A 24,492-nucleotide genomic window follows, 5' to 3' on the forward strand; every position below is an offset into this window, starting at 1 on the left:
TCTATTCATATTTTTGGGTCTGTGAAGAAAATTTTGTATTTTTAAGTCTTCATTATAATCATATTTATAAATGTTATTACTTTGCATTGCTTGGTTTCTTTACCTGACTTCCTCCTGGTAAATCAATAAGAGACTTCAGTTCTGCCAACAACAAATATGATTGATATATGAGCATATCACTTTTCTTGCTGTGAGCAACAAATTATAAAGTAGGAAAGTTTAAGTGAACATTAAGATCATATAGTGCTAAATTCTGGTTCTGTGTATGAGATGAACCCCACTGTGATTTTCCTGGTGGTCTATAATTAATCAAGAATTAGTATGACCATTTTAAAGTGGAAATTCAGTAAAAAATATATACATTGCTAAACTATATGATTTTTATGACATAAGAATATCATAAAGTAAGGGTTTCTATTACTTGGGCCTTTCTTTTTTTGCTACTATGAAACATTTATGTGTAAGTTTTAAGTTCCTTTTCCTCTGTAATGGGCATTGGTTTAAAATTATTTAGATGTGACTTGTTAATAATGCATTGATTTAAGGGCATTTCTTATAATAATTAAAAGAATTCATTTAAAAGTAAAAATATACTGACATTTCCTAAAACTACTTTTAGGAAAACAGACATAAAACAAGTGTGTTTTTTCTGTTTTCTATTAAAATGCATGTTGGATGATGTATAACAAATTTCTAGTATTCAGCTAATATTTCTAAACAGTATGCTTACTGCTGTTTCTTAATTCATCTGTGTTTAGGTATTATCAACTCATTCTAAGAGATGAAGATTTAGCTCGTTTACACCACCACTTTATTTCTTTTTCCCTGATCTACTAATGTACTAGCATATTATATAATATATAATTATCTTAAATTATATAATATCCTTGTGTATTAGTGGAATCATATAAGAAGTGGCCTATATTAATATAAGTAACATTTAATCCTATGGCCTAGTTAAGGAAATTTTTTATAATAAGCAAAAAAATAAATATTGTAAAAAAGTCTTTTAAAAGTAAAAATATACTGACATTTCTTAAAAACTACTTTTAGAAAGACAGACATGAAACAACTCTGTCTTTTCCTGCTTTCTACTGGAAACATTTTAGAGTCCTAAACCAAATCTGTGGGATAAGCTTCTTGGAGAAATGAAATATTTGAAAGATTGAAATAATGAAGCAAACTAGATTATGCTCACAAGTGGACTTAAATAGCTTAAAGAACAATGCAGCCAGTAAATACATTTTTACATGTTTCTCTTGAGATATAGGCAATTTCTCAAATGTCTTTTTCGTATACTTCTTTATGAGACTCTCCTGTATTTCACTAACAAAGTCAAAATATCTAATTTATTGCCTTTATTGCACTGCCATTAGTTGATCATATTCCTTAAAATTTTGGAAGTTTGGGGGAATGATGGCAAATGGCAGATTAATATCTAAACTGTGTTTACTTCTTCATTAACCACTTAACCAATCATCAAATATTTGTTCATAATTTCTTTTAACCACTTAGCAAATATAATTTAGTGAGCAGACAAATTAATTCTAATTTTATTACTATTTTTACTGTTTTTGTTTTGATATTAAGCTGTGGCTTATATTAATAGCATATTTTATTCTATAAAATGCTACACAGACTACACAAATGTTAATGTTCTTATGTTGTAATCTAGGTAACATTGTGTTAGAATTTGGACTACTACTGATGAAAATTGTATTTTTTCACTATCCACAATTTTAGCACTTGCATTTAGAGTTAATTTTGAAAGTGGTTTTAATACTTAAAAGACTTTGAAAGGCTTCTAAACCTTGGCAGTCTCAACAAATGTTTTTTTCTGACTTCCTTTTTAAGTCTCTTTATGGACTTACAGTAAACAAACTTTTTGAAGCGGGAATCTCTAGCCATAATGTAGGAACAGATAAATAGAACACTAAACCACTTTATCCTGAAATGCACATTTTCAGCTGTATATACGATGCCTTAAAGCACCATATAAATATTTTAAGATATTTCCTAAACTATTAATGGTTAAGTATTACAAAGACTAGGATTGGATTCATTAAGCAAATGAATTTAGAAGAGAGGCTTAGAAGAGGGTTTAGAAGAGAGGCTTTTCTATATCTTTCATTAACTCTGATCTGTCTCTGATCACTTTTCAAATCCTGGTCCAAATTGTAGGACATAGTCATTTTGAAAAGTTATATTATTTAATCATATAACTTTCATTGCCTACCCTCTTCCCTAAACCTCTTCCCTAAAGGAGTTGATGAATAAATCTCTAGCATTGTTTATGTATTTTTTGCTAAAAAGGCTTCATAACTACAAAAACAACAATAGGGTGCATTATATTATTTTATTAATATGTGCCTTCAACTATGTGAAGTGTTAAAAAGCCTTAAGAGATCGTCTTGAATTTCAAGATAACTATGTTAGACCTTTATAAGTAAAGCAATACCAAAGTTATTTTTCAATGAACATTTTCTCTCCAGGAAGTTCCCAAACTGTTCTTTAGAATTATATGTATTCTAGTTAATTTGAAAATAGTAATAGAAAATGTCTTGATCCCTAAAGTGGTATCCTCTCTGTTTAATCATCTGAACATCTCAACAGACCTGTGAAGAAATTAAAGTATATCTTACCTTCGTATGGAATCTAAATGTAAAGATAAAGATAGGTATAAGAAATATCATTAAAGCTAGAGGTCTTTAGGACCCTTAAAATATCTGAAAGCAAACTGATTAAATCCATGTCCTCATACAAAATATATCTTTCATTTCTTAGAATTTTTGCTATCTAAGCTTTATTTTTATTTCTACTATTTATTATGTGCTATAAACTTTAAAGCATATCAGAATTACACATGCTAACATTCATATTTCACAAGTGGTTTACCTCTTCCCTGAAGAAGAGGAATTTTCCTTCATTCCTGGGACTCATGACTTTAAATCCATTCTGCTCATTCTAACCATATTGAATGATTTATTTTTGCTGATTGATTCACATTTTTATCGGCCCTCTTTAAATTACTAGATAGATAACTGTCCTGCCTTTCTTTTTGTTGCATGCTAGGGAAAACATAAGTAGGAGAGTGAGATGGTAAGCCAGTGGAGAATGGGGCTAAATAAAAGATCTTTCCCACCTTCCCTAGGCCTAGAATGTTCATTTTGCCCTTCTGTTTGATTGCCAATTCCATTTCATGTTATCTGCTTGCATGTTTCAGTTAGACTCATAGCTTTGGCTAGTTTGACCCCACTCAGAGTCCACAGATTTGGGGTAAAGCTATCCCAGGACAAGCAAGAGATATGATTTTGGACTGCTCTTTCCTTTTATAGCCCCGAAGTTTAACCATTTTTCTTTTCATTAAAAGCTTCTGCGTGTGTGTGCATGTATGTGTGTCTGTCCGTCTCTCCCCTCTCCCCCTGCCCCCTCCTTTTTTCCCCCTCTTCACCTCCACCTCTTAAAATTCAGTTTATATTTTTATAAAAGTAATACCTGCACATAATTTAGAAAGCTAACAAGTACTATAATATTTGTGTAAGTATTCCTTGCCCTATTGCTGCCCACTCCCAATTCTTATTCACCTTTTAGCTATTTCTTTTGATTTTTCCTCCTAATTTCTAAATTTCAAATTTATACTGCTAATTTTTATTTGTTTATATTTTTCCAATTTTAGATATTATCTACTTACTTTTATTTCATTTTATTTTAAAGGATTTAACTCCTTTACAATGCGTATACATTTCCTCCTCTCCCCCTTTTTGCCAAAACAGTTTTTCACCTTTTTAAAAACAAATCTCTAGAGTGTTTTCAAGTAAACATTGTTCTCTGTTGAGCTAAGAAGTGTATAAATTCTCTTTCTTGTACAGCTTTATGGTTTCTGTATGTAGTATTTGCTTTTTTTCCCATCCTCTTTCTTGTTGTTCTCCTTTATTCTACGGAAGTACATCCTCCAATAAATTCTGGAGAATGGGTGCATAGGAAGTAAAATTTTTTTAGACTTTGGATGTACAGCAATATTTTTATTTTCTGATTGACTAGGTATGGAATTCTAGGTTGGAAATAATTTTTCTAAGAACTCTGAAGACATTGCTCCATTGATTTCTAGATTCCAGTGTTGCCATTAACTGTCGTGCCATTTTTATTCTTCATACTTCTTGTGGGACTTTTTCTCCCAGGAAGATTTTGGGATCCTTGGTATTCTGAAATGTCACAATGCTATACCTTGGTGTTAGTCTTTTTTAAGTTCATTATGCTAAACAGTTTGTGGGCCTTTTTCTCTGGAAACCTTTATCCTTTCACTCTGAGAAATTTTCACATATGTATTCAAGCACTTCCACGTGCTTACATACATAAACCTCCATAGTATGTTTCTGCCCTTCTTTCTGTTCTGTCTTTGGAACACTTATTATTCTGATGTTGGATCTTCTGGATTGATCCTCTAATTCTGTTATCTGTTTTCCAGTATTTACCTCTTTTGGTTTGTTCTTCTTTCTAGGAGATGTCTTCCACTTTATCTTAGAACCTTTACTTTTATTTTTTTTTCCTCTCATTTTAAGTTTCTAAGAACTCTTTCTTATAATTCAGTGTTTCTTCTTATAGCACTTTGGTTTTGCTTCATGAATGTAATAATTTCTCATTTCTCAGAAGATATTAATTATGGTTATCCTAATATACTCGTTCATTTCCTCTCACTTTTTTTTCCTGTGCGTAGTCATATGTCTTGATTATCATGTTGAAAGACATACTCTCAAATATCTGGTGACCCTGGTTGTGTTCTGTGTACATAGTTAGGTCTTTCAGCTAATGAGCCATATTTCCTTCTGCTCTGTTTTCTGTGACTTTTTCCCCCCTTTTTGCTCATGGGGTCTGTATGTACATGCTTTGATTTGGTTTTGATGGGTTTTTTGTTTGTTTTTTTTCAAAATTGGGATCATGCTGTATTTAAATTTCTTTACTGCTTCATTTCATGGGCCATTTTCCCAAATCATCAGATAATCTGTAAAATATGGCTTTAAATAACAGTGTAATTATGTATGTCCCATGTTTTATTTAGCCATTATCCTAATTGATTAAATTCTCCCTGTGGTAGGAGCTTGGTGTAGGTAGAACATGGCTTCTGGATTCTCAGAAGGCCTGAGTTTGTGTGCCAGCTCTGCCACTCCTTTATACTGTATTATCCTTTTACTGGTCCAATGAGTTTCCTCTGTGCTTAGTAGTAGTATGGTTTTGCCCTTAGCTTGCTGATAATCAAGTAGATAGTAAGGTCCAGAGATATGGGGGAAGTGCATTCCTTTTCATGGATCTCAGAGCCCAGGGAGTATAGGAAAGAAACCAGAGCCTCAGGTAGCCTCAGCTAGAGACTTTGCCTCTTTGCCACCAGTGCTGTGAGCAAGGCCCACAGGGTTGGACACTTTCTGTTCAGCGTTCCTTTCTACAGTGAGACAGCTAGACCAGGACTGAATCTTAGGGCCTCTTGGTGCTGCTGTTAGTGTTCACATATTGTCATTTCACTGTATCTCATAGTGTTGTCTCACCCTTTCTCCTCCTACCCTACCTACTCCCTCATCCCTGTTCCTCATTTAAGGAACTTCAATGACATTCTTCCAGTGCCTTTTACTTCACTCCCAAGGATAGCATTGAAGGATGAAGTGGGGAAATTATAAGTTATTCTCTCTGTGCCTTCCTTTTTTCCAGTTCTAGCTACACAATATTTCTCATAAGGTCCTCTACCGTCCTGTTGTGCAGATGATACTCTTCTCTTATTACTAACATTAGAGCAAGTTTTCTCCTGTTTCTATTATATGGTCATTTTAAAGGGAATCTGGAAGGGGAGCTACATACCTCTACTCAGATTACCACCTTGGTTAAAACTGGTTTTCTTTTACAAAGTTAACCTTCATATCTCTTCTTGTACTACGGGTGTTTCTAAGGTGAGACATTTAAGGTGGAGCCAACCAAGGACTGGATCTTCTAATGAGAAATTTAAGTATTCAGTGCCTTTCTATCTTCTGCCCCTACCAAAAAGAAAAGGTTCTAATATCATGTATATCATATATTACTTGATTAATGCATTCACTACAAGACCAGATTTTGCATTTTCAAGGCTTTGCTAAACATGGATTTAAAATGCATTGGCTCCTTTTTAAGGAATTGAATGTGCAAGATAATTAACAAGATATTGGGAGTGAAGCAGTCAGCGCTTGTGTCCGAAATCGCAGTATGTCTATGTCTGGAAGTGAAGATAAATGTTTCAGTTGTTTGAGGGTGTTTAGAGATGAGAAAGTAGAGTACCTGACCTAAAAGGAGATGCCCTTTCCCATCACTCTATTAACTTACGTCTTCCCCTCACATTGCTTTTTGTACAACTTCCTAGGAGCCAAAATCCATTTTCAATAAATTTTCTTCTGTCTGCCACCCTTGTTCTAGAACCATTTCCTACTTAGCCTCACTCTCCCTCCTTCCTTTTGCCTACCCCAGCATGATAATGACACCCATCATCTCTAACTAAGAAATCATATCCTCAAACCCCAAAGAGCACCTGCTGCCTCAAGTCCATGAGTATCCAGACCAGAGAGGGAAGGAAGCAGTTTCTAAGACACCTGAATTCACTTGGATCAGAGCTCCTCAAGGGGACAGGACTTCAAGCCTGATGAGTGGGGGCTGGGAGCAGGGAATGTCAGTAAGAAGAGAATGCCAAATTTGAGAGATGATATTTAGGACCTTTTGAACTTTTCTATAATTGTGCATGTCAAATGGTTCATGGTTTTATGGAAAGTTGTCAATTTCTGTTAAATGGTATAAAATTAATATATACTACTCCTTTGTGTGAACTCCTTATCTTTGTTCCTGATTGTCAGACACCTAATCACACCTATGTATGTTATTACATACATTCTGGATTTACTTCATATAATTTTTATCTGATTATTTGATTACCACACCCTTCCCACATCTATCACTACTACTACCACTCGAGTCCAAGCTCTTGTTATTTCTTGCCTGAGCTATAGCAGTAGTCTTGTTACTGTTCTTGTTCCTTGTTTCCTCTCTTATCCATTCATATTCTCTTCTCCACCCAGTAAGCAAAGCAATCTTTTTTAAAATGTAAATCAGATCACGTCATAGCCATGCTTAGAATCCTCCACAGATATCCCTTTGCACTTGGAATAAATCCAAGCCCTTATCTTATCCATATATCCTAACACAGGCTGGCCCCTTTCAATATCTCTAGCTTCTCATTTCTTCTCTCCCTCTAACTCACTGCACTTCAGTCACACTAGCCTTCTCTCATTTCCTTGAGCTCAACAAATTTATTGTTGCCACTGGGTCTTGCGCTTCCTGTTTCCTCTGCCTCTTTCCCCAGATCTTTGTAGGCCTGACTCCTTCATAGCCATTCAAGTCTCAGATCACATATCCCATTCTTAGAATCACCGTCCCTGGCCATCATAAATCACACCCCTCCTTTCTCCCATCACCCTCTACTCCACTTTTCTGTCTTACTGTCTTTACAACTCATATATCATTATTAACGTATTAAGATAATTTATTTTTCTGCCTTCTCCCCTCAGAAATGTGAATTCTTAACTGTTTTGTTTGCTGCTATATTCTCAATACCTAGAAAAGGTCTGGAACATGGCAGTGCTTAATACTAGATGAATGAACAAACAGTGAATCTTTTTATGCACATGCAGTCCTCTTAGGTTGCTTTTCTTGTTCCATAGCTGACTACAGCCTTTTTTTTCATTAATCAAATAAACGTTGATACCATACTGAAGATAATAGTAGTCACTTCTTTTAAAGGTCTCGACGTTATGGTTATTGTTATTATTTGGACATGAATTGCAACAAGTCATATTCACATAACCATGGATGATAGCCATTTCAGAGCAAGAGGAATGCAGTATACCTACACTGTGTTGGAGAATTAAAGTTCCAAGACATGGTCTAGAAAGAACACAATTTTTCGGAACATAGGATACCTGCTACCTTCTATCCTTAGTATATGATGTAGTAGGCTGGTTCTTTAGATGGAGAGACCCTGGAGAGAAGACTTGCTATCCTCCCAAGCAGCTGCCAATCTTTTCCATCCCAATTTATAAGAGCCTACCTTATAACAATGCATTTTTAACGTCCTGTCACCTCCTGTGTGGCACCTCTATTGCTGAGGTGTTTCATTGACTACCATTACCTATTAGAGTCCCTTGTTCTGAAAGTCCTTAACTATATGATTCCTTTTCTCGTTTTATGGGCCCTTTTTAAAGGAATTATAATCTTCCTCCAGGTTCCTTCTTAGTCATTTCCACTCTGTAGGCCAAAGAATTACAGAATCTTGTTAGATAGTATTTTCCCAGGCTGAATCAGGGGAAACTACAGACTCCCCAAGCCTGCTTTTCTGGAAAGTTACTGCACATCCTCTAATGGAAAAGTACAGCAGATCTCTTTTATAGACATAGACCTAGCATATCCAGTGGTTGTTGTAGCCCCTAATCCAGCACCCTCCAGTTTGCCATACCCACTTAAAGTATTCCATTGCCTAACTAAAGGGGAATGACTATTTATTATATAGTTGTATTTATATATTCTGGATATCGTATTCAAAATGAAATCTCATGTTGTTTATCGTGTTCTTTTAGTCTTCAGGAATAAATGGAGTCATTATCCCCTTACAGTTACAGTGAATTGACTGTTGAATTTTTATTTAAGCCTTTAAATCTTATTTTGCTCTGATTATCTTCCGAACCTTTCTTAGCAACTAGTCAGCTAAGTAGTCCTGAATTGACCATCTATTTTCTGGTCTCTTTTTATTTTATCTGTACTTAATAATTGAGAGGATAGAAAGAAAAGAACCCCCTGGATTTGTATTTTGTACATACTGTGTGTCTGTAGCATCTCTCCTTTCAGGTCCAGAAAACAGTGGTATGTGAGTCCATTATCGGCCACATCTTCATGTTTCTCCTTCTCCTATCAGGAGAGCAGAATTATAGCTAAAGATAGTGTCATTGTAAGATTACTATTGCTTTCACTGCAAACTGTTACTTAGTCTGATCATATCAAAATTTGATATTGGATGTATGTTTAGATTATCCCAAAGAACAGGTAGATTTTTTTTGGTGTGTTATGGAAGACCCCCCCACCTTTTCATGCTGTTTATAAGCAATAGAGAAAACATGGTCCACCATCATGGGAATTTGCCCACTGCCACTCCAGAGATTATCCCTCTGTAGATATGCACAAGAAAAATAGTTACTCTGGATAATCCTTATCCCTTGAGATTTCATGGTCCATTGTGTTCTAAATTTTAGAATGTTGTTACGACGCCTGCATGTTCAAATAACACTTAGATGTGCCTTTGGCTTATATTACAGTTTATCATCAGCCTTGATAAACTGGATATCTGATAAACTGAAAGGGAAATATATTCAAACAATATATTGTTTGAAATATATTCTTTTGGTGATAATGGTGCGCTGGGTATTGATGGAATACTGGAAAGTAAATTACAGCTAACCCTGTGAACGTCATAATGCTAACAGTTGAAGCCTATATTTCTAGAGCCTTTCCTTGAGCCCTAAGTATTTTATAGATATTATCTAATCCTAGAAAATCCCTGTACATAGAAAGATAGTATCCCCTTTTTTCTAGGGGGTATTAATGCCCACACGGCTTAAGTGAGTTGCCCAAGGTCACTCAGTGAGTTGTTGGTGAAGCCAGAAATAGAATCCAAGTCTCCTGACTCCCAATTCAGTTTTCTATCCTCGATATAGTTTTCTATCCTCTACATACCCCTGCTCCCTCTCCTGGGAAAAGAAGTTAATCTTCCAGCTATTAATAGCCACCAAATTGGTGGTAGCAGCACAGTGGAGAAAAGTTACTGTCTTTACACTGCAGCATTAGTATAAAAATATCTGGTAATGGAAAATTTGACAAATGTCATGTTAAAGGGAGTGGAAAATTATTTTAAGATCTGGATCTCATTTATCTAGTTCTCAGAAAAGTAAAATTCCTTAGTAGAACAGGGATCATACTTTTCTTCCTGTTTTTAAATTGTATTTCCTAGAGGGTAATTGTCAACCTAGCCACAGCAGAGTCTATTGTCAACTAATGTAATAAGAATAATGCATGTACTGTTGCTGATTGTTATAAGTGTATTTTCTAAGTTGGTTGAAAGTTTGAATTGCTTTATTGAAATACATAGCACTTATTTTATTCAGCTTTCAGTGTTACTTAAGTTATTATTACATTATAAAGCAAATATAACATCAATTGGGAATTTTACTGCCTGATTTGAAAACATGGTGAGAAATACACATTATAGTTTCTTCCCTGGACAGCACACTCCAAGCAGAGTTACTTTGTGTCAGGCACCATGAAGTTTACCAGAATGAAATAGGCAAAGCAGAAAAAAAAATATATTAATTAAAAAATGCAACATAAGTACACTGGAGCTGATCAAGATTATTGTTATGTATGTAATCAAGTCATTATTTTGTACACTAAAAGAAAGTGAGAAGTCTTTATGTACTTAAATATTTAAGCATGTCTAGTATTGTGGGAGTTCACACTTAAGTTCAAACAAAACAATTTGTCTCCTAATTTTGGAGCAAGGAACAAGAATTCCCCTACTAAAAATCTCTGGACATTATGTTTCTGTTTCAAGATTACTAAACATCTTTAATCGGGAGAATGACATGATCAGAATTATGTTTTAACTGTAAGTGTAAAAGAGGCAGGATTGGTGAAGATTGGGAAATGCAAGGAAAAGGTAAAAATCTAGTTATATGGGACCCACGTGACTGAGAAGGTAGTGGCAAGAGGATAATTAGAAATGAGAGTGTATAGCCATAAAAAAAGAATGAAATAATGCCATTTGCAGCAACATGGATGGACCTAGAGATTATCATACTAAGTGAAGTAAGTCAGAGAAAGACAAATATCATATGATACCACTTAAATGTGGAATATAAGAAAAAAGACACAAATGAACTTATTTAAAAAACAGAAAGACTCCCAGACATAAAAAACACATTTATGGTTACCAAAGGGGAAAGGAGGGGTAGGGATAAATTAGGAGTTTGAGATTAGCAGATTAAAAGCTGCTGTATGTAAAATAGGTGAACAACAAGGTCCTACTGTATAGCACAGGTAACTATATTCAATGTCTTATAATAAACTATAATGGAAAAGAATCCAAAAAAGAATATATATATAAAACTGAATCAATTTGCTGTACACCAGACACTAACAGTGTTGTAAACCAACTATACTTCAATTAAAAAAAGAAAAAGAAAAGAAATGAGTATAGAATAAGAGGGTCAAGTACAGATCCTCAGAGAAATGTATACATTTACTGGATGCAGTTTATTTTCATAATTGCCCAATATCTCAAGATAGCTGTATCTATAAATTAATATTGATATTAGCTACTTTATCTATTTTCTGTTGTAGAATTTCTTTATAATGAGTTTATTAACTTTAACGTTATTAGCAATAACTTTTTTCTTTCCAACTTATTTATTTTCTTTTAAATTTTTATCAATTTGGCAGAAAATATACTTATTATTGGGTTTTTTTTTTCCTCCTCTTAACTGATAAGGTTATTGGAAAGCTATTTAGGCAACATTATTGAACTTCTTTTTAATTTTGTTGAACAGGCACATCTTCGAGTGAATCCAATCTGCTTAAAATTCCTCCACAAAAAAGAACCCGAAGAAAATTAATGCCTTCTCCCTTGAAAGCAAAACATCCCCCAAAATCTACACTGTCTGAAAATATGCCGCTCAATGATTCCCTCAGCAGAGAACTTCAACCCATTGTGTATACTCCAGAAGACTGTAGAAAAACTTCTCAATATCCATCTGCAGTGACCTTATTAAAATCGTCATCACATACTACCAGTTTTCAGGACATCAACTCAAATACAAACAGTGATAATTCTCTGAAAATGTTGTGTGAAGTAGATATCCCTCTCAGCAAGAGAAAAGAATGTGGCCAGGAGGATTTGGAGTCTACATTTATTATACGTGAAGACACCAATAGCTTGAAAAGTAAATTACCTGAACAAGAATCACTACCAAACAATAACATTTTACAAAGGTACACAGGACTATTTGCCAATTCTTCTTTTGTTTTATTTACATAGCCTTTAAACTGTTAGCTCTCTTTTTCCTCTGTAGCTGTATTTAAGATCTGTTTCATAGATGAAGTATGCCATCTTGATTACAAAATTCAGTGTTTTTACCTTCATTAAATCTTAATTGTCTTTCTCTCTAAATATTAATCCACTAACACAATATTGTGAAGTCTTTAATTTTAAAACTTAAGTTGATTGACCCTTGTTAGGCTAGAGGAGACCTTAAGATATATTTAGTTTGTTCTTCATACTCCAGAGTTAAGATGTTACAAGCCGTCAATGGATGATTACCAATTGTTTATTATTATTCGTTAATATCTTCACTAAAGGAAATACCACAGTTTCTATTGATGTTTAGCAAACCTCAGCTCACTCTGAAATAGTCGTAAGTCTAAGGTATGGTTGACTGCATGTCATCCAAGCAAAAACATATCCTTCTCACTTAATATGTATATTCACAATTAATCTAAATATGGGAAGAATGATACCTTCACCTTTCTATGCTGTGGGAATGCAGAAATCTATCTATGGTTTAAAAAAGAGAAAAGAAAACCCCAGGCAATCAAGGGAAGTTTATAGTATTGAATAATGTTTTCCTTTATGTATTAAGACAAAATGGTGTTCTAATTATGGAAGTGTATGACCCCTTTTTTCTCCATAGTACAAATCAAAATTACTCTTTTTATTTTTCATTATTTAATATACAGGCTTGCCCCTTCTTCAGTCTCAACTAAACATTCTCTGCCTATACCAAGCATAGTACCATCCTACATGGCAATGACTGCTGCTGCCAAAAGGAAACGGAAACTAACAAGGTACCTTTAAACATAAACTGGTTCAGGCTTTATACTTATGTAAGATCATCTTTATACTTTGTTTCCTACAGCTCTTTTTATTTCTTGTAATTAGACTGTCAATTCACATTTAAGCATACATATAGTAAACCGCTCTGAATGCAGCACTAGTTTTATTTATTTATTTATTTTTAATTTATTTATTTTTGGCTGCACTGGGTCTTTGTTGCTGTGCGCAGGCTTATGCTGCTCTTCTTTGTGGTGCGCGGGCTTCTCATTGCAGTGGCTTCTCTTGCTGCGGAGCATGGGGTCTAGGCGCACGGGCTTCAGCAGTTGTGGCGCACGGACTCAGTAGTCGTGGCTCACGGGCTCTAGAGCGCAGGCTCAGTAGTTGTGGTGCACGGGCTTAGTTGCTCCATGGCATGTGGGATCTTCCCGGACCAGGGCTCAAACCCGTGTCCCCTGCATTGGCAGGCGGATTCTTAACCACTGTGCCACCAGGGAAGTCCCAACACTAGTTTTATATTATCAAAGGGAGATCTTGATAAAGCCCAGATATTTCACTTGATATTTGTATAAAGTATTCCATATTTCAGATTATTAAAAATAAATTTAAAAGTCTTCTGGCCTTCAAAAAGGTCATTTAATTTTAAGTTTTCTTCTGTTGACAATTTTTACTCATTTGGTATTTCTCCCTTCAGACATTACTGAATTTCTTCAGTCCTAAAATTATATTATTTTAATGGATTTTGATATATGACTAAAATGTGATGAGTGAATAGACTTCTGTTTCCGGCTGTGACATTATAGCTTATATCAGACCAAGTTTTCCATCAGGAACAATTATAAAAGCTGATAAAATTCAACTAACAGCTGCTTGAAGGCACTCAGGAACAACCAACACAGCCAGGACTTGAGGGTCTAAGATCCCAGAGGAAAGGAAAACAAGTTGTGGAGAACAAGACCTTCTCTGCCTCTTTTTTTCCATTTAGCATTTGCCAGTTCATGGCATCAAATATAGAGGTCAAGCCGAAAATGGAAGCCTATAGCTATCAGCATCTCACTGAGCTAGGGAAACAAAATCTGTGTAGCTTTTGCCCTCAAGGTATTGGCCAATTTCTAAACTCTGTGGAATAAGAGGCCACAAAACCAACTAAAAGTGGCTGCCAAGAGGCTAAAGTAATAAGCAGAGTTTTGACCTTCTCATGGGACCAGGACACAAAAATTGTTGTTTAGGGATCATCATGGAGAAAAGGCCCTGTTAAATGCCCAGGGTTTTATATGAAATCTTTGAAGGCCTATGCTTTAGGTAGGAGTAGAGCAAACTGGAAATAGACTGGCTCTTGAAAGCCTGAAACAGACCTTTGACCAGTTCAATCCCTTTTTGGATCAAGGTGATCTATCTCTATTCTGCCTACTTGCCAAAAGAAAATTAAATCATCTCTGAAGAATATACCACCTCCAGCCTCTACAGTTTTTCATATGCAGTGTTTTAGCACTTAAGCAAAAGTTACCAAGAATGCCGGGAGACAGGATGAAATGACCGAAAATCAAGAGAAAAAAACAAATTAGAGAAGCAGTGATACAGATATTGAGATTATCAGATAGGGACTTTAAAAATTTAATTGTGATTAAGTTCAATAAAATAGATGATAATTTCCCAGAGAACTGGATTCTATTAAAATGAATCAAGTGGATATTCTGAACTGAAAAATAGAATATACTGAAATTGCAAACTCAAATCAATTTAACAGAGTAAGCATGGCAGAAGAAAGTTTAATGAACTGTAAGATAGGTTAATAGAAAAATATTCAAACCAATTGCAAAAGTATAAAAAGATAAAAATATAGAGAAGAGCAAAAAGAGACATATGGGACACAATTAAAAAGGTCTAGCATATGTGTATTTTGAGTCCCAGAAAGAAGTGAGAAAAAGAATGGGAAAAAACAGTATTTGAGAAGATGCTGGCTAATAATTTTCCAAAACTGACCAAAGATGGCAAATCACAGGTTTGAGAAGCAATGCAAACTGCAAGCAGCATTAATACAAAGAGAAACATACCTAGGTCCATAGCAGTAAAACAGCTAAAAATTAAAGACAAGGAAAAAAAATCTTAAACATATTGAGTTATATGACATGAAGCCCATTATATAGTCTTTATATCCTGTAACATAGAATGCAATGACAAGATACAGTGAATGGTTAAACTGTAAAATGGATCTGACTTGCTTTACCTCTTTTTCTTTAACATGTGATTATGGAGAGAAGAGCATACGATCTTAAGATAACTCTTTTTTAAGTTTCCTGTATTCCACCGTGGACATGTTATCATCCAGGCTAGTGCTAACAAATTTACAAACAGCCTATTTGTGCCACATAGAGTATCACCTCATAGTTGCATTTAGCATCTGTCCAAAGTACCCTCCAAAGTACCAGCAGAGTCTTGAAATGTTTATGTTTAAAATTCATGGATTGATTTTTCCTGAATGTCTCTGACTATCCATGACATTTACAATTTTGTATTTTGCTGTGTCACAAATTTGAATTGTGCAATTAGTCGTATATGGGAATCAGTCACTTAGCCTAGCTAACCACCATCATCTGTTTTATCCGTCTTGTCACTAATTTTCATTGTGTGAGTCATGTTATTCTTTTCTTTAATTAATGCTGGGGACTTTTCTTGTTCTTCACTGGTAACATGCTCTGCTGTTGTAACTAAGATGTAGCAAAAGTTTATAGCTAAGAATAACTTTTAAATGTAAACATAGTCATTATCAAAACCAAATGATTTTTCAAGAAATGTCCTGGTATGTAAATTGTGTATTTGGAGTGGGTTTAGATGAGTTAAAGGGCTTCCGAAATAATATTAAAGGACAACTAAAGAAAGTAAGATTTCTCATAGCCTATTAATTGCTCTGTTACATTCCCTCTGGTACCAATAATTAGATCCTGCCATTAACTAAGGTTAAAAGAGATTAATGCTAGAAATGTACATAATTACTCTTTAAAAGAATCTTCCTTTCCCCCAATTAAATCTACATGAGCTTGAGAGTAATGGACTCTGGTATTTTCCACTTAACAACTTTATGTACATATTTAGGTGTGTGTATATTTTGTTATGGTTTTTAAAAATGAGGAACGGCTCCATGTATAGAATTACTTTTTTTTTTTATCAGTTTTTCTCTCAAAAGAAAAAAAAAAAAAAATTAGCATCTAGAAGCACTGGATATTCCAGAAACCTACCAGACTGAATTTTTTAGTAACTACTGAAATTGAGAATATCAGATGTGTAATCATTTCAATTTATATAATCACTGTAACAGACTATTTTAACTAAATGTATCAATTTACCAAATACACAAATATATATGTAAATTTTTACTTATAAATTATATTTATTAATTTGGGGTTTTGTTTGCTTTGTGTCTATTTGGTTGGTTTGTTTTTTGTTTGTTCCACAGTCTTTCTTGGCACTCAAAAGTGGTCTCACACCTACATACATTTTTGGTTTATTTTGAAAAATGTCTATGATTCCAACTAGAAATTATCTCCACTGAAAGAATTAGAGATGCATTATGTTTATCAAGCAAAAATATTATACCTATGTAAGGGAACAAAAGACAAATCTTAACTTTTATTAATAGTTATGGAAATACATTTGGCATACAACTAGAAGATTCTGTAGGTTTCTTCTCAAAACAGTCTTTAAAATAATTTGAATTTGTACCCATACCAATTTTAGGTCTTTTTATTTTGTGATCTAATATAAATCTAACATAAATTTATAACAAATGTTAAATTTTTTATTAGTTGACTATGTTACCTAAATCCTAAAAATGTTTGAGTGTGTTTTACTTATATATAAATACATAACTTCTTTGATTAGGCTTTGATTTCATTCCTAGAAATGTGAGTTTTATTCAAATAGATTTATTCAAAACCCTGATTTTCAAATAAAAACAAACTGTGAGTGAAAACAAAGGTCTTAGAACTAAACAAAGTGAAGAATCATACCATAAAATAATAAAGAAAACCTTAAGATATATTGCAGGGAAAACAACCCTCATCAAAAGTAACCAGTGACATTGATCTTTACACTTGACGACATAAAATCACCAAATGACCCAAAGACAGCTGATATATATATATATATATAGATATATAGATATATAGATATATAGATATATAAAATCAAAACTGTGTGTTTTAGATTCCAAAATTGATTTATAGTAACTTAGTTTATTTGGCACCATTTGTGAATAGAAAATTTCTACAACTGAATTTGTTTACTTTCATAACACAGGTACTTCTCTGTAACCATTTTGGAAAGATATTTGCATTCTTGAACAGAGCTGGCAAAATCATCATTATGAACACCATAATCATTTCTCTTACAGGCTCTAGAAAATTTAGATACATAGGTTGACTTATTTTTCCCAGCATTCACTGTGCTTATACCCATTTTTCTTTGCTAACATATTAAATTGCCATTTCTGACTACTTTCAATGAGCATATAACCCATATTCTCCTGTTCCACAAACATAAGCCCACATCACTTTACCACACGTTTAGGGTTGCCAGAACAAGTTGTTGCCATAAAGGGAAGCCTCCAGTTGTTAATCCAACTGACAATCAAATTAATATCAACTTGTAAAATGGTATATAATATCTTGACTAGCCAGAAATTTCCTAAAATTAGCTTATTTGAATCAGTGTGGAAAGGGCTGTTCATCTCCCACTTTGACCTCCAACCCTGCCTATAAAACTTGATCCTCTGTAGGACTGGGAAGGGTTGGATTGCTATTTTTCAGGACCCAGATCAATCTCATCTCATCCACAAAATCTTCCATTTTTCTTTCTTCTTCTAAACTCAGGAACCTGCGGCTTCTTGTAGTTTGAAAACCTGTGGTGCTGTTTTTTTACTCTGCCTTGTATCATTTTGTGTATTTGTCCTATTTTTCCCCCATCCCACCATATATCTATTATGTAAGTTTTCAGGACATGGTTTGTTTGTGCCTTACTCACTTGTATATCCTGTGACATGAGGCCACAATAGGTGTTTAGTAATATGTCAACTCAAATTGCGTTAGAAATTTGACCCATTAATAACATGAGAGTGACATAAATTTTTGAAGACAAAACAAGTGAAAATAGGTCATTCTTTTCATTTCACTTTCTATAATTGCAATAATCAGAGAGAGATTCTCTTTCTATTACCATGCTTTGATTTAAAAACAAGGTTTGCAAACAATCTCACCTGTTCATATTCCCCAGATTAGGGGTTTTGTAATCTGAGATTAGTTTTTCACCTCTTGCAATGTGCTCCTTATCTCTACACTTTGAATAACAGTGCTTGCATGCAGTCCAGCACAGCACCCTGAAATGTTCTGTTAAAGAATTGTGACATACACCTCTACTCATAATCTCCAATTTGAATAAACGTCATTAAAATCACACACTGCTAAACTTCCCTATGGGCCAAAAATTTATTTAGTATCTCCAATTACTTCTATGGGATTTTACAACTTAATATTTTAGTATTTCACTTTTTCTTTAATCATTATTGAATGTAGAATATGCATTTGAACTTAGAGATATAAAAAAAGACTTTACTAAAATAAAAATTTTCCCTTGAAGCTCTACATCAAATACCTCGCTATCTGCTGAGGTAAATTCTGGATCTGCCAAGCGTGTTCACCAAGATAATTCAAGTGATAAGCACTTCCAAGAAAACAGACCAACAATGGGTATGTCTCAGCTCTTATTTTGATATTTAATAACATGATTAACATATGTATAGTACTTTACATATTATTACAGTGTTTTCATGGGAGTCTCCTTTTATGTACTCATCACCTTTATTATTGTACATGGTGAGTGTGGTTACCCCTGTTACAGATAAGAAAACTTAAGACACAAAATAGAAAGCGTGCTCACCCAAGATCACAGAGATATTTCATGATGGAGCCAGAACCCAGAACTGGATCTCCTAACTCTATATTCTGTACCCTTTTTGTTATCCATACTGCCTCGTATTGCAGAAGAGTGGGTAAATAATTTAACTAATAATTGAAATAATTAACTATGTTATTTAATAGGTTAGTGATTAAGTATATTTTACAGATAAACTATATCCACTTGAAATTTTTCTCTTAGCCTATTATTTTTAATAATTTGGCCTCTGATTCATTTGTGCAATTATTGTGAGGTTCCAGTCTATACCTAGTTACAATCATATTTTAACTCCAATTAGCAAGTTGAAAAAAAATGCTGATGGTGGTGATTACATCCTCTCAATTGCATATGGAGGTGACATGAGTCCATGGTAAGGAAACATCTTCAGTGAAACTAGAGGTATATAGCACCCACCAATTTCTAGGCCTTTGTGTCCAGACCTATGTTCCTCTGACACTGTAGTTCCTAAGACTTCAATCAGGAAGTATTTATTTACTATGCAGTCACTATGTGCTAGGTTCTGTGATGAATATAAAGATCATTAAGACCCAGTTTGGTTCTTCTCTAAAGGAACTTATAATTATAGCACTTGGAATTTAAAGGGGTTTCATGAGATAACAAGTATGTCTAAGAATAACATGAAAACTATTATTAATGTTTTTTCTGTCAGTGCTTTTTCATTAGAGTAATATAAAATTTCTCAGTAGCTTTGCCAAGCTGCATCGATAAATCCTTACTTCTTGTGGTGCCCAGTGACAGTTGTTTACCTTAAGCTCAATGGAAATGTCTTTCGTGCAGATTTAAAAATCAAACAATGAAGTCCTGAAAAGAAGAATTTACTATGATTATTTGGTTCAACATACCATATTTAATAATGTTTAACATTGTGTGTATGCAGTTGTTGTACATATGTACTGTCCTATTGGTCTTCTGAAAAAGTTCTCCAGGAAGTCATAATCCTGCAACCAAATAATAAACTTATGATAATTCTCAAATAATAGAGACTTAGGTTTCCTAATATGCTTATTTTCTAAGAATAGTATAAAATGCATCAAATATCTTATATGTAAAGAGAGATGAATAATCTATAGAGAAAACAGTAGGAGAGAATACTAAACTACAATACTTGCCAAAGAGGAAAGATTATGTCTTGTTAAGGGTAATGGAGCACTTAGAAAAAGGTATTAGTTTAAGGGAAGATAATGGTTTATGTACATTAGGATATCCAAGTGAAAATGGCCAAATACACATCAGGAATTACTAGAAAAGTAAAAGAGAACTGGGGCTGCCTTCCTTAGAATGTATTCAACTGACTCCAACTAACTGTGTACAAATTAAAAAGAAAAAAAAAAAAGGAACATCAGTGGGAAAGAAAGAAACTCTGTTTACTGAGCATTTAGAGAAATAAGAAATAGTGTCAAGAGAATATGTGCCCCTAAAACTAAAACCTAATGTGACCAAGAAAATGGATGAGAGATTAGACAGACCCATAAAGAAGTCAGTGGCCCCCTTTTGTAACAACACTTCGTTGAGTAGAGAATCATTGTGAACACTGAGGAAGAACCAGAAGAGTGGACATAGAGAGATGGAACACATTTTAGAAGTAGCCGTGAAAGGAAAGAGAGCTATGGGATCAGGGTCAGCACGATAAGAAGTACTGGACTCAAACGATACTTCTAAATTGGAAAAATATGGAAGTTTGAAAGTCCTAGGGAAATAATCCAAAGAATGAAAAAAAAAATTGATGATGCACAAAAGAAAGGGAGCAATGTTCACAGAAGTAGTCTTTCCTTAGTTCAAGAACAGATGTAAATGTGGTAGTTTATTCACTGACTTCACTTGATAGCTTTGGGGCAAGGGAAGGGTTGTGCGTACCTGCGCACTAAAACTTCAGTTTACAATGTGGAGAAATGAATTTCTACTTTCAAACCAGGGGTATTAATGTTTCTTTGTTGGTGTTCTGTTTTAAATCATGTTAATTAACAGCTGTGAAGTTTAACGAATGGTGGAAATTCTTTTTGAATGATACTTTTACCATATTTATATATCTTTTTATTTCTTCTCTAGAATATAAAAGAAACATCCATAAAGTAAAGCCAAGCATGGTTAGAAAATTTGGAAGAAGTATTTCAAAAGGAAATCTCAGATAAGTCTCTTCAAAATCAAGGGAAATGAAATTGACAAGTCAGCTTTTAAAAGGGTTTGTTGCCAGTACCCTTTCAGAAAATTCTTAAAAATCTTTGGAAGAAGACCATCTTAAAAGCTAGGTTTACCCAAATACCTTCAGCAAGCAGAAAATGAAATTCCTTCTGTTTTGTTCTTTTGTATTCTAAGCAAACGTAAAATTTCAACAGAAAACGTGTGTTTTAAGTTTCTAAAATATTTGCTACCCTTTAAAATTCCTAGGTCAGTATGGTGGTAGCTCAGTTTTACTATGCTACAACAAGTTGATTAGGACATTTTAGAAAATAGTAGACTTAAATTATCTTTACTGTTTTTTTTTAAATAAGGAGAATTTAGGAGTGATAAATGTATGACCCAAGATTTATTTGGTCTTTTCTTTCCAAAAATACTTTGATGTACAAATGTACGTATATGTGCCCATAAAGTTGTTGTAAATATTATTTAAGTAGTCTTCATGAATAAAATACTAATATTGTTTCTCACTACTAGATACATTAAAGATGTAGATTTTATAGTGCTTGCTTTTCTGTCTCGTGACTACCCCTTACACACCTTAAACTATTATTTTTTAATAAAATGTTAATTTTGTATATTTGTATTTCAGATTAGCTCAAGATATGTGGCACTAGAACCAAACCTGAAAATAATCCATAGGTTCCTTAATGTTAATGACAAGATGTTTTAATCATTTTCTCTGCTATACGAAGTACGTGGAGCTGCAACTTAATCTTATGTCCTTGTTCACCTGCTTTGTTTGGCTTGTTTATCTTCTGAATACAAGAAGTATTTGGTTAAATGAACTTCTAATTTCATATGGCCTAGGACCTGTCCCATCAAAGCAAACAACCATTTAACAACCAGCTGCAAATTTTAGACCTTTCCGTTATTAGTCATGTTTTTCAAATCAAAATCTAGTTGAGAGAGTATGAGATGGAATAATGATCTTTGAAGTTCCTTCCACCTGTGACACTCTTAATTCCATATTCATAAAAGTATACCTAGGATCTGCTGTAGGGAGAACAACCATAGACAATTTTTGTTTTCCCTTTGTCATTAGGCCTTTGGTTGTGTCGCCTATTTATCAGTTACATTAGCGTCTTTATTATTCCTTTCCATCTATTTTAGGTAATTATATGTTTCAAAAGAAATCTTTTTGCCACATACTGATGAATGGCTAGCTAGCAGGATTAAGTGACCCTACCTCGTGGTCCACTTCACACCATAAGACGTGAGTGATTTTCTTATATGCCATTTTTATCAGCTAGGGATTTCACCTTCTGTAAAAGTTACTAACGACGCCTTTGCAATGCAACCACATTAAGGGGAAATTAGAGAGAATAAATAGTAATGAATGTGGGAAAGGAAAACTGTGGAATATATGAATAAGGAAAAAATTCATGCATTTAAACTAAAACAAGGTGCTATTTAATAAGTCACTAGAAAGCAATTTTTAAATGAACTTATGTAGAAAATAGACCAATCATAAATATATGGCTAAATGAATTTTTACAAAGTGAACAAACCCACTAACCAGCCCTCAGATCAAGGAATAGAGAATTATCAGAATTCTAGAAGCCTCTCTTGTATCCCACCTCCCTCTAAGGGTGACCACTATCCCAGCACCATAGATTGATTTTTAACTAAAATAATTTATCTTTATTTTTGTTAAAAAAACAATATGTTATTCCAAAAAGAACTGTAAACAATAAAAATGTGCTTCCTCCTCCCCTCCTCCCCGCTACCAATATCATTCCCAGTTGTAACCACTGCTAATAGTTTAGGTACCCTGCCCAGTCATTTATTTTATTCATATACAAACCTATATACTTGGGTTTTTATAAAAAAACTATCATACTGTTTGGTTTGCAATTTGTTTTTTTATTCTCATTTGAAAGCAGCGTGGGCATCTTTGTAAAATTTTTAACTGTGAACTTTATAAATACTGCTACCACAGATTGATTGTTCTTAGTGACAGGTGACAACAAATAATTTTCATGAGGCAAATCAAAGATCAGAGAGAAACCTAGATGATGCTGTCTCTTCTGACTAACACTGGACACCATTTCTGAGAGCATTTTGGAGTATCCACTAGAAATTGTACATCATGATGTCCAAAGTATAGTCCACAGAACATGGCTCACCTGGATACTCTCTGCCAAGGAAAGGGTTCCGTGTCAAAGAAGAGTGGGGATGGCAGCCTGCCAGGACGCGGACCGTGCACGCTGACAGTATAAGCCCCTGAAGTCTTGCAGTCAGAATCTTACTTGGTTTAACCCAGTGACTCCCAAATTCCTTTGAAACATAGAGCTCTTAAAAAAATTGTTTAATGGAGGATAGTACAATGAACCCTCATATAATCATAATACTGAGTCCAATTACCAAATTTTTCTGCATTTGTCTGGAATATCCCTTTTTTCCCTTGTTTTTCTTCCTTTGCTGGAGTGTTTTAAAGCACCCCAGATATCACTTCATTTCATCACTGTACACTTGTTTATGAATCTGAAAATATGGCCGTATTCTTATTTAATACAAAAAAAGAATGCATCCTTTTATTAAAGCACTCCTGGTGATATCCCTAAGAACATCCTTTGAACAATGTCCTGTATTAATAATGGCTATATATACAATGGAATATTACTCAGCCATAAAAAGAAACGAAATTGAGTTATTTGTAGTGAGGTGGATGGACCTAGAGTCTGTCATACAGAGTGAAGTAAGTCAGAAAGAGAAAAACAAATACCGTATGCTAACACATATATATGGAATCTAAGAAAAAAAAAAAGGTCATGAAGAGCCTGGGGGCAAGACGGGAATGAAGACACAGACCTACTAGAGAATGGACTTGAGGATATGGGGAGGGGAAGGGTAAGCTGGGACGAAGTGAGAGCGTGGCATGGACATATATACACTACCAAACGTAAAATAGATAGCTAGTGGGAAGCAGCCGCATAGCGCAGGGAGATCAACTTGGTGCTTTGTGACCACCTAGAGGGGTGGGATGGGGAGGGTGGGAGGGAGACGCAAGAGGGAAGAGGTATGGGAATATATGTATATGTATAGCTGATTCACTTAGTTATAAGGCAGAAACTGACACACCATTATAAAGCAATTATACTCCAATAAAGATGTTTAAAAAAAAAAATCAACAGAGGATTAGAGAATAGAATAGAGTTATGATGGTAGGGGTTTAACTCAAGAGAGTTATGTGCCAGTTTGGAGCAACCACTTTCCACACACTAATGCTAACTCCACCAGTCTTTCTCTTTCATTTTTACTAAATTTAAGACTTACTTAAAACAAAGTTTGGTTTTTGTAGAATAACATATTAAAAAGTAAGTTTATATTATGCTTTCCTACTTTTGTAAATTAGTTGGAGTACTTGTTCTTATGTGCCTGGATATTGTATTAACTTTGTTTACATGCCA

The 24,492-nt window shown here is 34.2% G+C and overlaps 1 protein-coding gene across 1 annotated transcript in view; it reads left to right on the plus strand.

The window, feature by feature from the left end:
- KIF18A (kinesin family member 18A) overlaps positions 1–21,570 on the plus strand; it is a 78,153-nt gene extending 56,583 nt beyond the window's left edge. The window contains exons 14-17 of the mRNA XM_007180995.2: positions 11,655–12,096; positions 12,841–12,948; positions 18,566–18,675; positions 20,951–21,570. Of these exons, the coding sequence (XP_007181057.2) occupies positions 11,655–12,096; positions 12,841–12,948; positions 18,566–18,675; positions 20,951–21,033 (743 nt within the window). The 3' untranslated portion in view covers positions 21,034–21,570. The remainder of the gene's footprint in view (positions 1–11,654; positions 12,097–12,840; positions 12,949–18,565; positions 18,676–20,950) is intronic.
- Positions 21,571–24,492: the final 2,922 nt, after the last annotated feature.

The sequence above is a fragment of the Balaenoptera acutorostrata genome, chromosome 9, assembly GCF_949987535.1.
Source record: "Balaenoptera acutorostrata chromosome 9, mBalAcu1.1, whole genome shotgun sequence".
Classification (NCBI taxonomy): Eukaryota; Metazoa; Chordata; class Mammalia; order Artiodactyla; family Balaenopteridae; genus Balaenoptera; species Balaenoptera acutorostrata.